General features: G+C 35.2%; 1 protein-coding gene across 1 annotated transcript in view; it reads right to left on the reverse strand.

Moving 5' to 3' along the window:
- Positions 1-14222, reverse strand: part of LOC149797120 (hemicentin-2-like) — a 287779-nt gene that overhangs the window by 40715 nt on the left and 232842 nt on the right. Inside the window, exons 23-25 of the mRNA XM_089961792.1 lie at positions 11747-11903; positions 5610-5815; positions 2881-2986 (exon numbers count right to left, since the gene is read on the reverse strand). Of these exons, the coding sequence (XP_089817918.1) occupies positions 2881-2986; positions 5610-5815; positions 11747-11903 (469 nt within the window). The remainder of the gene's footprint in view (positions 1-2880; positions 2987-5609; positions 5816-11746; positions 11904-14222) is intronic.

The following is a 14222-nucleotide window of genomic DNA, read 5'->3' on the forward strand; positions in this document are numbered from 1 at the left end:
ATCTCTTATGTACAATATTTATAGTATATACAACATGTGAAGAATCTGGCTTGACACTAAATAATTAAGCGATTTTAAAAATCAAAGTATCAAGCCTGGAATATATGCACAGGCATCTGTGAATACATAAACATATATAAAATATTAATCTGCATTGAAAAATTCAACTGTGAAAATAATGCAAAATTACATAAAAGCATCCATTTGAGACATGCAAAGAAATGCTAAAATCCTGCCATGTCACTTGTACTGCAAACTGATTTTTGATTAATGCACAAACTTCGATGTTGTTGTGGACTCTTGAATGAGTCCTTTTTCCACAAGCAGCCGTGACAACAGTTTATCATGATAGAAGTATTCTTATTTTACACTGAATTCCAACACACCTAGAATATTTTGATAATATACACAACAATGCCCCACGATATTGAACAATGATTCTACATGTGGGCCAAGACAATTCTGCAAAGATATGACCATCTTTGATAGACATGGGTATTTCGCAAGAATTCCCACCAGTGATCTATACATTGTCCTCCTTAAATTCATCCTGGAAGTTAATGAGTTTTGAGTTATATAACTTCGAAATCATCTTGGTTCAATTCCTTGTCCTATTTAGCATGTTCACCGCTACTGTAGAGCTGTCTATGGCACAAAAAGCAAAATGCTAGTTCTGGCGTTCAGTTTTCATACACTGACCAATTACGCTTCCATCGACTCTGAGCTATTCTCTTTGCCACACATTTTTCAAATGGTTATTCAAACTCGTATCCCACTCGAATCACCATGTTTAGCATTCCCATCAGTTTCCTTTACGCAACGATTCATTGGACAAGTACAAAATTTTAACCAATCAGAAAGCTCTTTACTACGGTCATCCTTTAAATAATAAACAAAACAAATACTTATTAGAAAGCCCGTTGCGGAATGGGACCGGATAGAGCATTATTTAAAAAAAAAAGTTTCGGAGACAATACTAAAAAAAAGGGACCGTATCGAGGAAAATCAGATTCAGGTCAGGAGAAAAGCGAAATTCTGATTCAAAACAGAAAACAAGAAAACTTGTTTAAGGGCACTTAAATCCAGTTTAAGTTTTAAAAAATACAACAACAATAAAAAAATTTGATAAAGAAATATAATACAGAAAGATGTGGAAAGAAGTTATTGTTCCCAAAATAAACAATACAATTACAGCTATCAGAAACAGGGAATATAAATGCTGCTGAAAATCAATCAAATTGTACGAGAAACAAAAATAAATTTTATTATATCTTATTTATATTTTTTTTAACTAAAATGTCAGTGATATTACAATCACAAAATATCACTATATTTTTAGCATTTTTGACAAACTCTCAGTGAAATTTCAATAAAAAATTCCCACTGATATTTTCAGAAATGTTGGCAGAGTCAGTGAAATTTCAATCATAAAATTTCAATGACATTTTCTTAAATTTTGGTAAAATCTCCTAAAATACCATAATTTTAGTGAAAAAGGACATTTGAGTGAATGTCAAGAAATGTTCATTGATTTTGCTGAAATTTAAGTCACATTTTCACTAGGGTATGATTTTTTTTAGAGTATATTTTAATAGGAAGCCAACAAAATTACTTGTCAGAATAAACATTAGATCAAACCCATAATCCACCTTGCACCAAAGATTCAGCTTATATGCTTGTATTTTAATATTAATTTTCTGATCATGTTTACATTTTCCCTACTTTTTTGGTCATGTCTTTGTTTTTAAACATCTGTGGAAATAAATTAAAGAAAACTGACATACATGTGTTTCTTCAAATTTATATGAGTATATATTCATCCTTCCACATCAGCTATGCTGACATATACATGTACTCAAACTCCCACCAATATTTCTATTTGAATCAGATAGTTTTGGTTATTAATTCTTCAGAGAGTATTTTCCATGACGCTATAATACATGAGCCGGCTTTCCATATGGAAAAAAGTGCTTATGGATTAAAGTTGCAACTTTATTCCATATGGAATTTTCACTCGCTGTGAAGTACTTATGGAATTGATATGGAATAAATTGTCTGATTCCATAAGTTTTTCAGTCCATATCTATTCCATATGGATTCCGTAAGTATTCCATACGGAATCCATGAGAAATTTCTGTACGGGATGGGACCCGCAACTCGCTCCAAAAAACTAGCCCTTGAAGCAAGGGTGAAATGTATCAACTTCATAATACAACACAATATCCCATTTGGGGTAGCAGATCATCTTACTGAATTTATCAAAACGATGTTTATGGACTCTGAAATTGCATTTTTGATTATTAATATTGAATGTGTATCTAAACTGTTTTTTTATCATAATCATAATTTTACTAATTAAAAAACTATTTGAAGTTAGATGTTTTTTGTCACATTTTGTCAAAATGTGCAATATTTAGTGAAAATGACACTTAAAAAATTCTGTAAAATATCTGCCTGATTTTATGTAACAGTCTTCTTGTTTTTATTGAATCTCCCTACATGGCTATTGAGAACTTGACCTGGTATGGTGCTCAGCCATATCATATATATGATGGGAAATGTTAGCTTGGTTGCTGGTTGGCTTTAATAGCACTTTTAACAAATTAATTGCCATATCATATTGAGCAAGTTGAAGCAAAGTGCCTTTGCCAAGGCCACACCGAGGCAATTGACCCAGACTGACCTGGATGTTTACTGAATGCTCAACAATTGGATTAAGAATCCCCCATTCTACCAAAGTGGCTTCCTGAGTTCCCTCTGCATGAATGGACTGAAGGAAAACAAAATAATATACAACCTACTGCTAATTAAGCTAATTAAGTGTTGGCATAAAACCAAAGTCATGATGCCAGAATAAAGTTAGAACACAACATTGCATACCTGCTTGAACCATTCGAATAGTGATATTGTTTGTTCCAACAGCATTGAGCCCCTTGCAAATATAATCTCCCAAAATTTGCTGCTCACTTGAATGGTCAAGTTTGGCCTATATAATAAAATACATTGAAAACACTAAATAGGATTCAAGATTTATGATAACATCATGAGCAACAAAAACAGGTAAAGACATTATGCATGCATTACTTTCTATTATACCTGTGGAAAAAAGGAGAAAGTTGAGATTTTATTAAAAAATAAATATGGCAGGACATGATTGTACCATACCATTTTGAAAACTGAAGCTCTTTTTGTACCTCAAGTTACACAAACTTACTATAATAACAATGATATAGATTCTATAAAAGTAAAATCAGAGACTTTAAAGCCACAATGCTGCCATTTTTTCATAAATTTCACCATTCTTCCGAACTAGTTTGTTTGGAAAGAAGAATATGATTCTTTTTTTTAAAGCCATCTGACATGAATCGTTTTATGAAATAATCAAGATGAGTGGTTTAAATGTTAAAATATTCCTTTTACAATTAAGAGGTGCCATCTATCATTTCAGTCACTAAAGTAACTCATAATTCCATTCTCTTTTGGGAGTGCTTCAAAAGTAGTGATGTGGTACAATCAACAAATTCCAACAGTGACTAATAAGAACAACTTTCGCAGATGGCAGACAGTTTGATTCAAGAGGGAATGAGGAGACGGGACTGCATTTTTGAGCAGGCCAGAGAAGAGCATTAATTTGATAAAAATGAGACTCATGTGAATACTGTTGATCAGCTGGGATGTTGGAATACTTGAAATGGCGAACTTGAGCTGAAGACAACCAAGCTATTGCAGATATCTATATTAACTGGTAAGCATATAACAGAGACTTGTTAAAAATAATGCATGTCAGTTATGCCTTTAAAGAAACGAATACTCATAAATGCTAGGCAGAGTATAAAATCCAAATTGAAAAAAATATGTCATATAAGGATCAACCACCGTATCCAACACTGAGTGGTGTTTGCTTCTCATGTTTACAATGGTAATATCATCAAATGTTGTGTTCCAGCTTTCGACTGAAATCAGTTAACCCATGGATGGATGTCGCCAATCAACATTAATTTGTATGCATGGGAAAAATGAATGGGGCTTCTCAGTTCAAGGGGGAAATTATGTGGCTCAATGTGATGAAATGTTCATACTATCTAGTTTTTTTAATGGCACCTAATAATGTTTAGTACCTTTCAAGATTCATATTATTCAGACGATTTGGCAGATATCTAACTTTTTGCATATCATGGCAACATTAAGGCTTTTAACATTCTTGATTGAGGAGAAGTCCTGATTTTGCTAAATGAGGAAAATAAAAACATGTACAAACATCACAAAAACTGCACTATCTCACATATGAAGTCAGATAAGAATTGAGTGGTGCAGGAGGAGATAACAAAATGGCAGTGTAGGCAAATAAAACAGAAAGAACCACACACATTTTGTGTGATTTTGACCCCAACTGTGGCTTCAGCTCTTTTTGACATGGTAATTGAGTTTAATGTCTTCATGTCACTAAAGTGCAAAAGGGAAGAAATTGATCATTGTCAATGACCTTAAAGATCAATGACTGATACATGAGACACCATCAAACAGAGCATCCTAAGCATACTTTGGCCCATCCCTGAACCTCAAAACAGCATTAAGATGTAAAACGGAGGTAAAGCAACTATGAAATATATATATATCTATACATGTAACCTTGACCTTGATGATAGGAAGTCAAATGTGAAATGGAAGACATCATCTTGTAACATAATACATGTATATTAAATTTCTTTCAGCAACAAATAGTTTGGAAGTTTCAGAGCAATGGGAACATGTTTTTGAAACCTAGTCAATATAGTTAATGTGATACAGTTCTCAACTACTTCTACTAAGGTGTGACCTTTGCCTTGAAGATACCCAATGTGGCAAGCAATACAGCGTCTAATAATGATGTAAGAATATATAAGGTTTCTTCCATTAATCTAAAACAATTCTAAAAAGCACCATGGAAAGTATGATCAAATATTTTACCCTCAACGGTCTATGCAACACACCTGCCAAGAATGATGTATGTACATTATGATACCAAGTTTCATTGCTATTCTCAAATACTGACCTATGACCTTGACTTGAAAAGACTGGACCCCCAATGTGGTTCAAAATATACTGTCTAATGATAACATACAAGTATATAGACTTTCATCTCATAATTTCAAATGGTCTGAAAGTTACTGAGCAGAAGAAAAGCAAGAATATATTTAAAAGTGGCAGCTGTGTCATTCACCTAAATGAAAGTACCCCAATGTGATACATGACACATCTTCTAATAATGATGTACTAGTATACCAAGTTTCATTCCTTACTCTCAAAAGGAGCTGAACATTAAGTGTAATGGAAAACCTATACTACATAAATATGACCTTGACCTTGAGGATACTGGCCCCATGTGTTATGTGACATACCTTCTGATGATGATGTACAAGAATACCATTTTGTTTTGATCTTTTAATCCCAAAATTATTTTATTGTCATCAAGTTAAAACGAAAGTGTGACTATCATACAAATTACAATGTTGATACTATTTCTTCGAACATTTTTGAAAAAAGTAAATAAACAAGAAAATGTGCATGGATTTCTTCCTCAAATTGCAGCCACCCATACTCAGAGCCAGATCAGAAGCAAAGGTACTTACAAGTAAGATGCTGGTGACCTGGAACTTGTCTTTCTCTTCAATGGTTTTCATTGTGTATGAAGCATGTCCTGCAATTTGATTACCTCCCTTGAACCACTGCACTACAGGCAGAGGATTCCCATTCACAACACAGGTGACATTCCCCTGGTCATTTCCATACCAGTTGTAAAATGGACCCTGAGGCTGGTTATTGAATTTAGCAGAATCTGCAATACAGAAATAAATGGTCTGATGGGCCACAATTACTGTGGTTTCAACTATCATCATGAGAATCAATGAGGGGGATGGGAGCTTTTGTACTTACATTCACGGAGTTGCCTCTGTGAAGGTTTGGATAATTACAGGAATTTCATTTGGAAGTTTAGTCTCTATAAGTACCTAAATACTGAAGAAGAAAAAATACCAACAATGGTTGCCTGAATGGTTAAAAACCAGTTCAAGCTCAAACACTATCAGGTGTATTTCAATTTTAACATGAAATTTTCCAACCCATAATTAGAAGAATAAATGTTTTCATTAATTATGCTTTATGTAAATTATCCATTCAGTTGGATTACATAAAACTAGGATTAAAACTGAAATCTCTCAGAAGTGCAGAGAATAAAGTACAACTTTCCATATTTTCAACAGCAGTTTCATCTCCATTAAAGAGCTATATAAATAAACATAGTATCTATTTTTTCTAGATCATTAAATTATCATTTAATAATCAACAATATTACTAATTAAATACTTTGTGCTCTTCTATTTCTTTCCTTGCTGATGAGCTCTTCTACAGTGCTGTCACATTTAGTGGTGGTTGTGAAAATGTATTTTTAAAAGAGAAAGTTTAATATTTTCTGGCAAATGTTGCAGATGCATGGCAAGAACCTATTAAAGCAGCAGTTAGAGCTTGGATATCATTCAAGATTTTGTCAGTAATTAATAATTTACCATAATTTTTTAATTGACACACCAAAATGGCACCTGAAATGTGTCAAAAATTGAAGGTAAAATGAAGGTTGCATGTGCTTATTGAAGGAAATTTTATTTAACCAAAACTATTAGTATTGTCTATTTAGAGAGCTTTAAACTACACACTTTTAGTAAACATCATATGGAGTATGTACAGAAAACATTCCTTGCCAATATCTGCCGGCCAACAAATGTCTTTCACCAGTTTAGGAAAAAGCTAATAATAGCTTGTAAGTTTCAATTCTCTGAAATCATAATTTTTATGACACATTCATTTATTTACATTGATGAAATGTTTCCCTGTCACAGTGTCATGCACACTGCAACAAATTTGTGCACACTCAAAAAATATCCTAATTTCATAAAAATTGTTGTGATCATCCATAAATATAAGGAATAACTTAATGGAATTGGTAGCTTTCCCCAATCGATATATACACAGAACTACTATGTATACTGATTTTCAGAACATTTTGTTTCGATTCTTAATTATGCACTGTAGCAACCTGCAACTATTGCTACTACATAGAAAATCCAAGGACTTGCATAAACTCCCTGGCTGTTGTCCATTTTTTTTGTTGGAAATGAACTAAGAGTTCAATGGTATGAACCAAATGAAGGTGGGTAAGGCGTAACAGGTTGAGATGTATGAGAAATTCCATACCCATATGGACAAACTGTTGGACAGATCAGACTTCACTCAATTAATTAAAAAGCCTTGATGATTTCGAATGGATAAGTGATCATTCTTTCCATGGACTAGATTTGAATTTACCAATGTTTCTGGTGGATCACATCAAAATACACCACTGCAGAAATAAAATGAAGTTAAATGGAACAGGGACACAACACCAATGAGTAGTTTCATGAAGTCCAAAGAACTCATGTTCAAGCCGAAAGGGAGAGTGCAAAACTGATAACAATTTCCTCAGTATGCAAACACAGAAATTTCAGTGAGGATGGATGGATGGGAACATGAAAATATGCTTGTCAGATTGAGACTGATGGCAAATTCATTTGGATGGTTGGAGAGGCCAGCTGATCTTGCTGTCACCATCTTGAATTTTGGTGGAAGTATGAACTGATTTAGATGACTGAGGTGGAGGATGGATCTAAATTTGTTAATGGCCTTCATGACCAAAAAAACTTCAAACGAAACCCTGGAGATTGGGGATTACAAACAACCTTCACTGCTCACTTCTCAATGAGTGCCTGATATTTTGCTGTAAAGTGTGTAATTTTACCGAGTCAGACAATAATTCCGTCAGGAATTTAGAGGACAAATGGGGAGAGGGATGGCAAAACAAGATCTGAAGCCCCTCGTAGACAATTTGGATTGGAAAGAGATGAATCCAATGATGTGTGAAAAGCACAATTCTTGTGGCTAAAGAATTGATGTCTTCAGGAGCTCAAGGACAAAAGTCAACAGTGAAAATCAGAGGATTTAGAGTAAATAAACTTTGTTTTCTACCCCCTCAATATGACTGCCTATGAGACTGATTAACATGTTGTCTTCATGTATAGGATTGTGATGATGGCTGGATTTTGAATGAGCAGCAAATGATCAGGCATCACTTCATCTCCTTTCATCATGTCTTTGTGGGTGAAATGTATGGTAAACATTTAAAAGGTGATGGTGGCTGTGCAGAGAGGTGAGCGGGCAATTCTTGGACTGCCTGCCTCTGCACATCCCCTATCTTGGCACTGAACAGCAGAGGTGATCTGAAGGTGGTGGTGCACAGGGTCAGCACTTGATGTGGATTGAGTGTGGTTAAGCATAAACATGCATCGATCAGGCAAGATCAAGATTAGTGGAAGCCACCAAAACATTCACCCTGTTAATTACCTTTGATATTATAGCCACTGACTCCCAGGTGTGTTCATAGCTGACCTTTACTGCAAGCTTGAAAATTGCCTGAGACACAAAGTCTATCAACAAAGATGTGGCAACGATGTTGCGAACATGCCTTGAAGTGGTATGCAGAATGAATTCATCCATCTTATAGTATGCTGGTGTCTGATTGTCTGCAGCATAGATCTTGTCTAATGCCCGGAGACCTCTCTGAAGAGAAGGTGTCGGAATTGGTCCTATACCAGCAAAATTTTGCACATGATAAAAGTGTTGAAAAAAATTAATATGTTTAAAATTGATATTGAGTGTAACATACACTGCTATAACAGTCAACAGGCAGGCCTATGTGTATGGAGTCAACTAGTAGCAGATATTCTATTTATAGCAAACTGCGCTATGTAACTTTAGTATATCATATAGACTGCCTAAAAAAACATACACTCTATGAGGTAAAGGATCAAAAAATGGTGTGGATGGTGGAGTAGTTGCATTTCCTCCATTTTCCTAGGTGTAACAGTATCACTAGGTTAGGCACATCATATCTTTGATGGGGTAGGGGACCCAATGGCATCCCCTACTTAAGGCTGGCCAAAGCATCAGTACTCTTGCATGTGTTTGATTTTCCATATCTCTCCAATTTTTGCAGTTTTCCTTATCACTATCCACCATGTATTCTCTGTCCAACTGCACACATGCTGCAAGTTCCTTTGTACTGGTGAGAAAAGTCATGAGAATCCTTATTGTTTTTTTAATTTCATGCATTTAACACACTTTGTCATCACTGTTAAATGACAAAGAAAGAAAAGAAACAAGAAATTAATAGTTCAACTGCATTAACAATGACAATAAACCCACAATAACAGGGTAGATAAATTGATAGTGTGTGCAAACACAAACCATAACACATTCTAATACAACGTTCCAATGTAGAACCATGCAGTCCAAGAATGTAGAAACTATGCCTGCATAGGTTAAAAAATGCAAACAATTATGGTCAAAATTAAAATGTAATAATGTATACCATTTGTTGTTGTTGTTGTAGGGTTTAACGCCATTTTTCAGCACAAGAGAGGCTATACATGGCGGCCAGTATTAATGGTGGAGGAAGAACCCTGAAAAGAACCACCGACCCACAAGAAGCTACTGGCAAGCTTTGTCACATACCCACATTGGTTGAATCCGAGACACGAACCTACGCAGACAGAGGTGAAATGGCAGTGATCTGTAACGGAGAGCGCTTTAGACCACTCAGCCACTTGGGGCCCCCTATACCATTTGTCAAATAATACTTAATATATCTGAAAAAAACAATATCCTCAAAGGACATGATGAAATTAAGCACAAATTTATAACAGATTTCAGGAGGCGACGTGAACAATGTATTGTCAGCTCACAGCAGAAATGTACAACTAGCACCACATGACTGTGGAAAAGGGAGGTAATGGGCAAGATTTTTTCCCTCTTTGTCTATATCATATAGACAGAAAAAGACAAATCTTGGTTATTTGGGAAGGCTGGATTCGGGAGCCAGTGGGGCTTTTGTTCCCAACATTAATGAGATCAGGAAGCATATTCAAAAGGAAACCTTGATCTTTCAATGGCACTTTTTCTGCTGAAGTCCTGATAAACACTGCCTTATTTGACTGTCCAAGCATCTACAATTATCCCCCTTTGGAGACGAGTCGAGGTTATGGATGATACCTGCAGGAACTGTATTTTATATAAATTACAAGTTTTCCACAAGCTTGCAAAGGGCATATTCTAGGCAAATTATGCTTATTTCATTTTCATTTAGGAATCTGCAGTAGTTAATAATATACCATTGTACAAAATGAAACACTATCTTTTTTCATTGTTTTTTAAAAAAGATATATTTGTTTCTGGTTGGTACCTAAACATCTTCTTTCAATGGAATCAAACTATCAACTGCATGTTTAACCGCTACGATGGCCTAGTGGTTAGAGTGTCCACCTCGGATGCAGAAGGTCATGGGTTCGATACCCGGCCAAGTCATACCAAAGACTTGCAAAAAACGGTACTAACAGCTGCCTTGCTTGGTGCTCTGTATTAAGATGTTAGTGTTAGAACTGGTCGGCCTGGTGTCAGGATAATGTGACTTGGTGGGACATCATGCTACATGTCTGCAGCATGATGCCCCAGTGCTAGACCTCACTATAAAACTGTCACACTGCAGACACCGTAGCGATATGACTGAATTTTTTTTAAAGTTACGTTAAAAATCCAAATCACACACACACACACACACACATATTCCTTGTCAAGAATGCCAGTGTGTGGGATTCTGCACTCAGTAGATTTCTATGAATTTAGCAAGGTCTGATTGTACAATTCACTGTAAAGATGAGATGGGTGTAGGAGTGGTGGCAAAGGTTACTACTGAATATCATGCTTAACACTATGTTCTCATTGTGAACTACCAAAGAATAAGCAGAGATTGATCATGATAGATTTGTGCTAATATGCTTACAGAGAAGGGGAACTGGGGAATAAGCATATTATTTTTTCTTAAAAATACCACAAGGTTCTTGACCCAATTACAATATTCTTGTGGCTCTCCTTGCTCCAATGTCAAGAATTTTCGTAAAGATGGCAGAACATGTTGAACGCTGATCCACCATTTCTTTTGTTCAGAGTTGTTGGGGTGAACAAGCTCAATAATATCTGAGAAGATACGAGAACATCTTCTTAGTGTTTCGGCACAAATCTCCAATGAGTCACCCAAAGAAAACACAGTGTGGCACTCGACTGGTCTTCATCCCTTCTGCACAAGAAATGATACCAATATGGAGCTGACTATGAAGTAACCAGCCTACTTAACCAAACCAACTGGATGAATGCTTGGATTAACTATAACAATACTTTTAGGGAGAGTACCCAAATGATTCATACAGCAACTATACCTCAAATGACTAAAGCACAACCTCTGAACTTTCATTAGGATCTTTATAAATTTAACTTAAATTATTTATAGCTAAAATATGTATACTCTGTGATCATGTGGCAGCTTAAAAGTCTCAATTTTTCCCAAAACATGGATTAATATTTGTAAAAATGAAGAGGCTTTTCATGGTCAGAATCAACCCTGATTTTTCTCTCTCTGCCCCCCCCCACCTCTTCCCATTCCCAGTAGCACACAAATCTTGTAAAAATACTGATACAACCAATCAAATGTAAAAATACTGATACAACCAATCAAATGTAAAAATACTGATACAACCAATCAAATGTAAAAGATCATTTTCAGTATTACACTTGAGAAACATCTCTTTAAGTCCTAAACATGGATGTACTGAAAGGAAATCTAACTTACAACGGACACTCAGATGACCATAGCCAGTATCATCCCCATCATTATTATGGGCTTGGCACATGTAATCACCCATGTGAGAAGGCTTCAAGTTCTCAAACTTCAGCTGCACAGTGGACTCATGGTTGACTTGATCCTTGGTAAGGGTTACTGTAATATCCTTAAAAAGCAGAAAAACAAAAAGCATGTCAATGAATGGGTCTTACCTAATACCAGTTTAAGCTGAAAAATGAAGATTCTAGAATATTTTTCTGCATTCTTGTATAGAGAGGCAAAGTCAGCTGCCACTAGCTTAATAGCATAGACGATCCACATATAAATACTAGTGACTAATAATGTTGCTGTTACTTTCAGGCAATAAATAACTTAACCATTAAAAATTTTATTTCAACACCTTCTTTAGGAGAAACTAATTTCGTCCAATGATGGGTTTGGAGTTTAGAACTGAAAAATAAGTCAGTCTACGAAAAAGTAAATGTTTCATCAAGATGAGTGAGAAAAACATGTTCTGATGGTGAATCCAATCAGTGCATGGAACAAGCAACTTCTACTCATCAATGCATCTAAAGTAAAAAAAAGAAACTCGAGAGGTATGTCTAGAGCCAGTGATGACAAAAAACTTAGTATGACCTTTTAACATTTCTTTTAATGGAAACAATGTGCAAAATTTAGATTTAGGTGCAATGCATTTTCATTAACAAGGTGTGATGCATATAGTTTGGGAATCCTAATATAAAACCAGTGTTTATTTTGAAACATCTCAAGTCTAATCATACCATAATCTAACAGTCTTGAAACCTCCCTTCCAGTCTAATCATCCCATAGTCTAACAGTCTTGAAAACTACCCTCCAGAATCATCCCATAGTCTAACAGTCTTGAGACCTCCTCTCCAGTCTAATCATCTAATAGTCTAACGGTCTCGAAAACTCCCCTCCAGAATCATCCCATAGTCTAACAGTCTTGAGACCTCCCCTCCAGTCTAATCATCTAATAGTCTAACAGTCTCGAAAACTCCCCTTTAGAATCATCCCATAGTCTAACAGTCTTGAGACCTCCCCTCCAGTCTAATCACCTATAAGTCTAACAGTCTTGAAAACTCCCCTCCAGAATCATCCCATAGTCTAACAGTCTTGAGACCGCCACTCCCGTCGATTCATCGAATTTCTAACAATCTTGAAACCTCTTCTCCAGTCTAATCATCCTATAGTCTAACAGTCTTGAAAACTACCCTTATATATATATATATATATATATATATATATATATATATATATATATATAATCCTTGTATTACAATTAAATAGATTATTGGCAGCTGTATTAAAATCTGAAAGAAAGTACTCCCCCTGGATTACACTCAGAAAGATTGTATGGCTTGTATGTTATTACTAGAAAGACTATATTTTCCCTGTATTGTATTAACACAAATTGTATTACACCTGTATTATACACTTAGAAAATTTGTATAGCACATGTATATTTAGATAGACTGCATCTGACCTTGTATTATATTAAAAAAACACTACATTGATCTTGTATTATATTAAGAAAGACTGTAGTGGCACTAAATTATATGGTATTAAGAAAGTGTAATGACCCTGTCCTATATTTAGAAAGAGAGTAGTGATCCTGTACTATATTTAGAAAGAGCATAGTGATCCTGTACTATATTTAGTAAGAGTGCAGTGATACTGTACTATATTAAGAAAGCGTTTAGTGATCCTCTATAATTAGAGAGAGTGCAGTGATCCTGTACTATATTTAGAAAAAGTTTAGTGATCCTCTATATTTAGAGAGTGCAGTGATCCTGTACTACATTTTGAAAGAGTGTAGTGATCCTCTATATTAAGAGAGAGTGTAGTGATCTTGTACTATATTCAGAAAGAGTGTAATGAACCTGAGCAGCAGGGGGGGCGAATCCTACAAAATTCAGAAGGTTCCAAATGTCGAAATAAATCCTCCAAAAAAAAAGGGTTTCAACCGGAAATAAACCATCGACTACGTTTCAAGAGGAACCTTTGGAGGGAGAAACCTCCCAGGAGGTCCTCATGAGTTAGTCTTATACAGTTTCTGGTTGAAAAACCTATTAATGGCGCTTCGATTAAAAAAAAATGAACCAATTTGTTGTAGTAGGTTTATGGTTATAAATCCGTGCGGGGTTATTTTAGCACGACTAAAGAAATTTTTTAATTTATTTATGTCCATATCACCACTACACCAGGTCTGACGAATATTTCTCAGTGTATGTGTATCAACTCCGTTAAAGACAGTAAGAATATTACAGTTATCTCTGATCACTTTAGGAATCTGTGTATACCGCTGGGTTACATAAATTATATCTGTGTTTAAGTGTCTATCTCTGGAAAATATTCTGGCAGAATTTGATTGTTTATCCTGTATAACATCATCGTAAACAACTAAACTGTTAATTGACCCATCAATATCATTGATACTTGGTGCTTCATTAATGTCAGTTAT

The sequence above is a fragment of the Sinohyriopsis cumingii genome, chromosome 6 (assembly GCF_028554795.1).
Source record: "Sinohyriopsis cumingii isolate HCF-2022 chromosome 6, ASM2855479v2, whole genome shotgun sequence".
In the NCBI taxonomy this organism is placed as follows: domain Eukaryota; kingdom Metazoa; phylum Mollusca; class Bivalvia; order Unionida; family Unionidae; genus Sinohyriopsis; species Sinohyriopsis cumingii.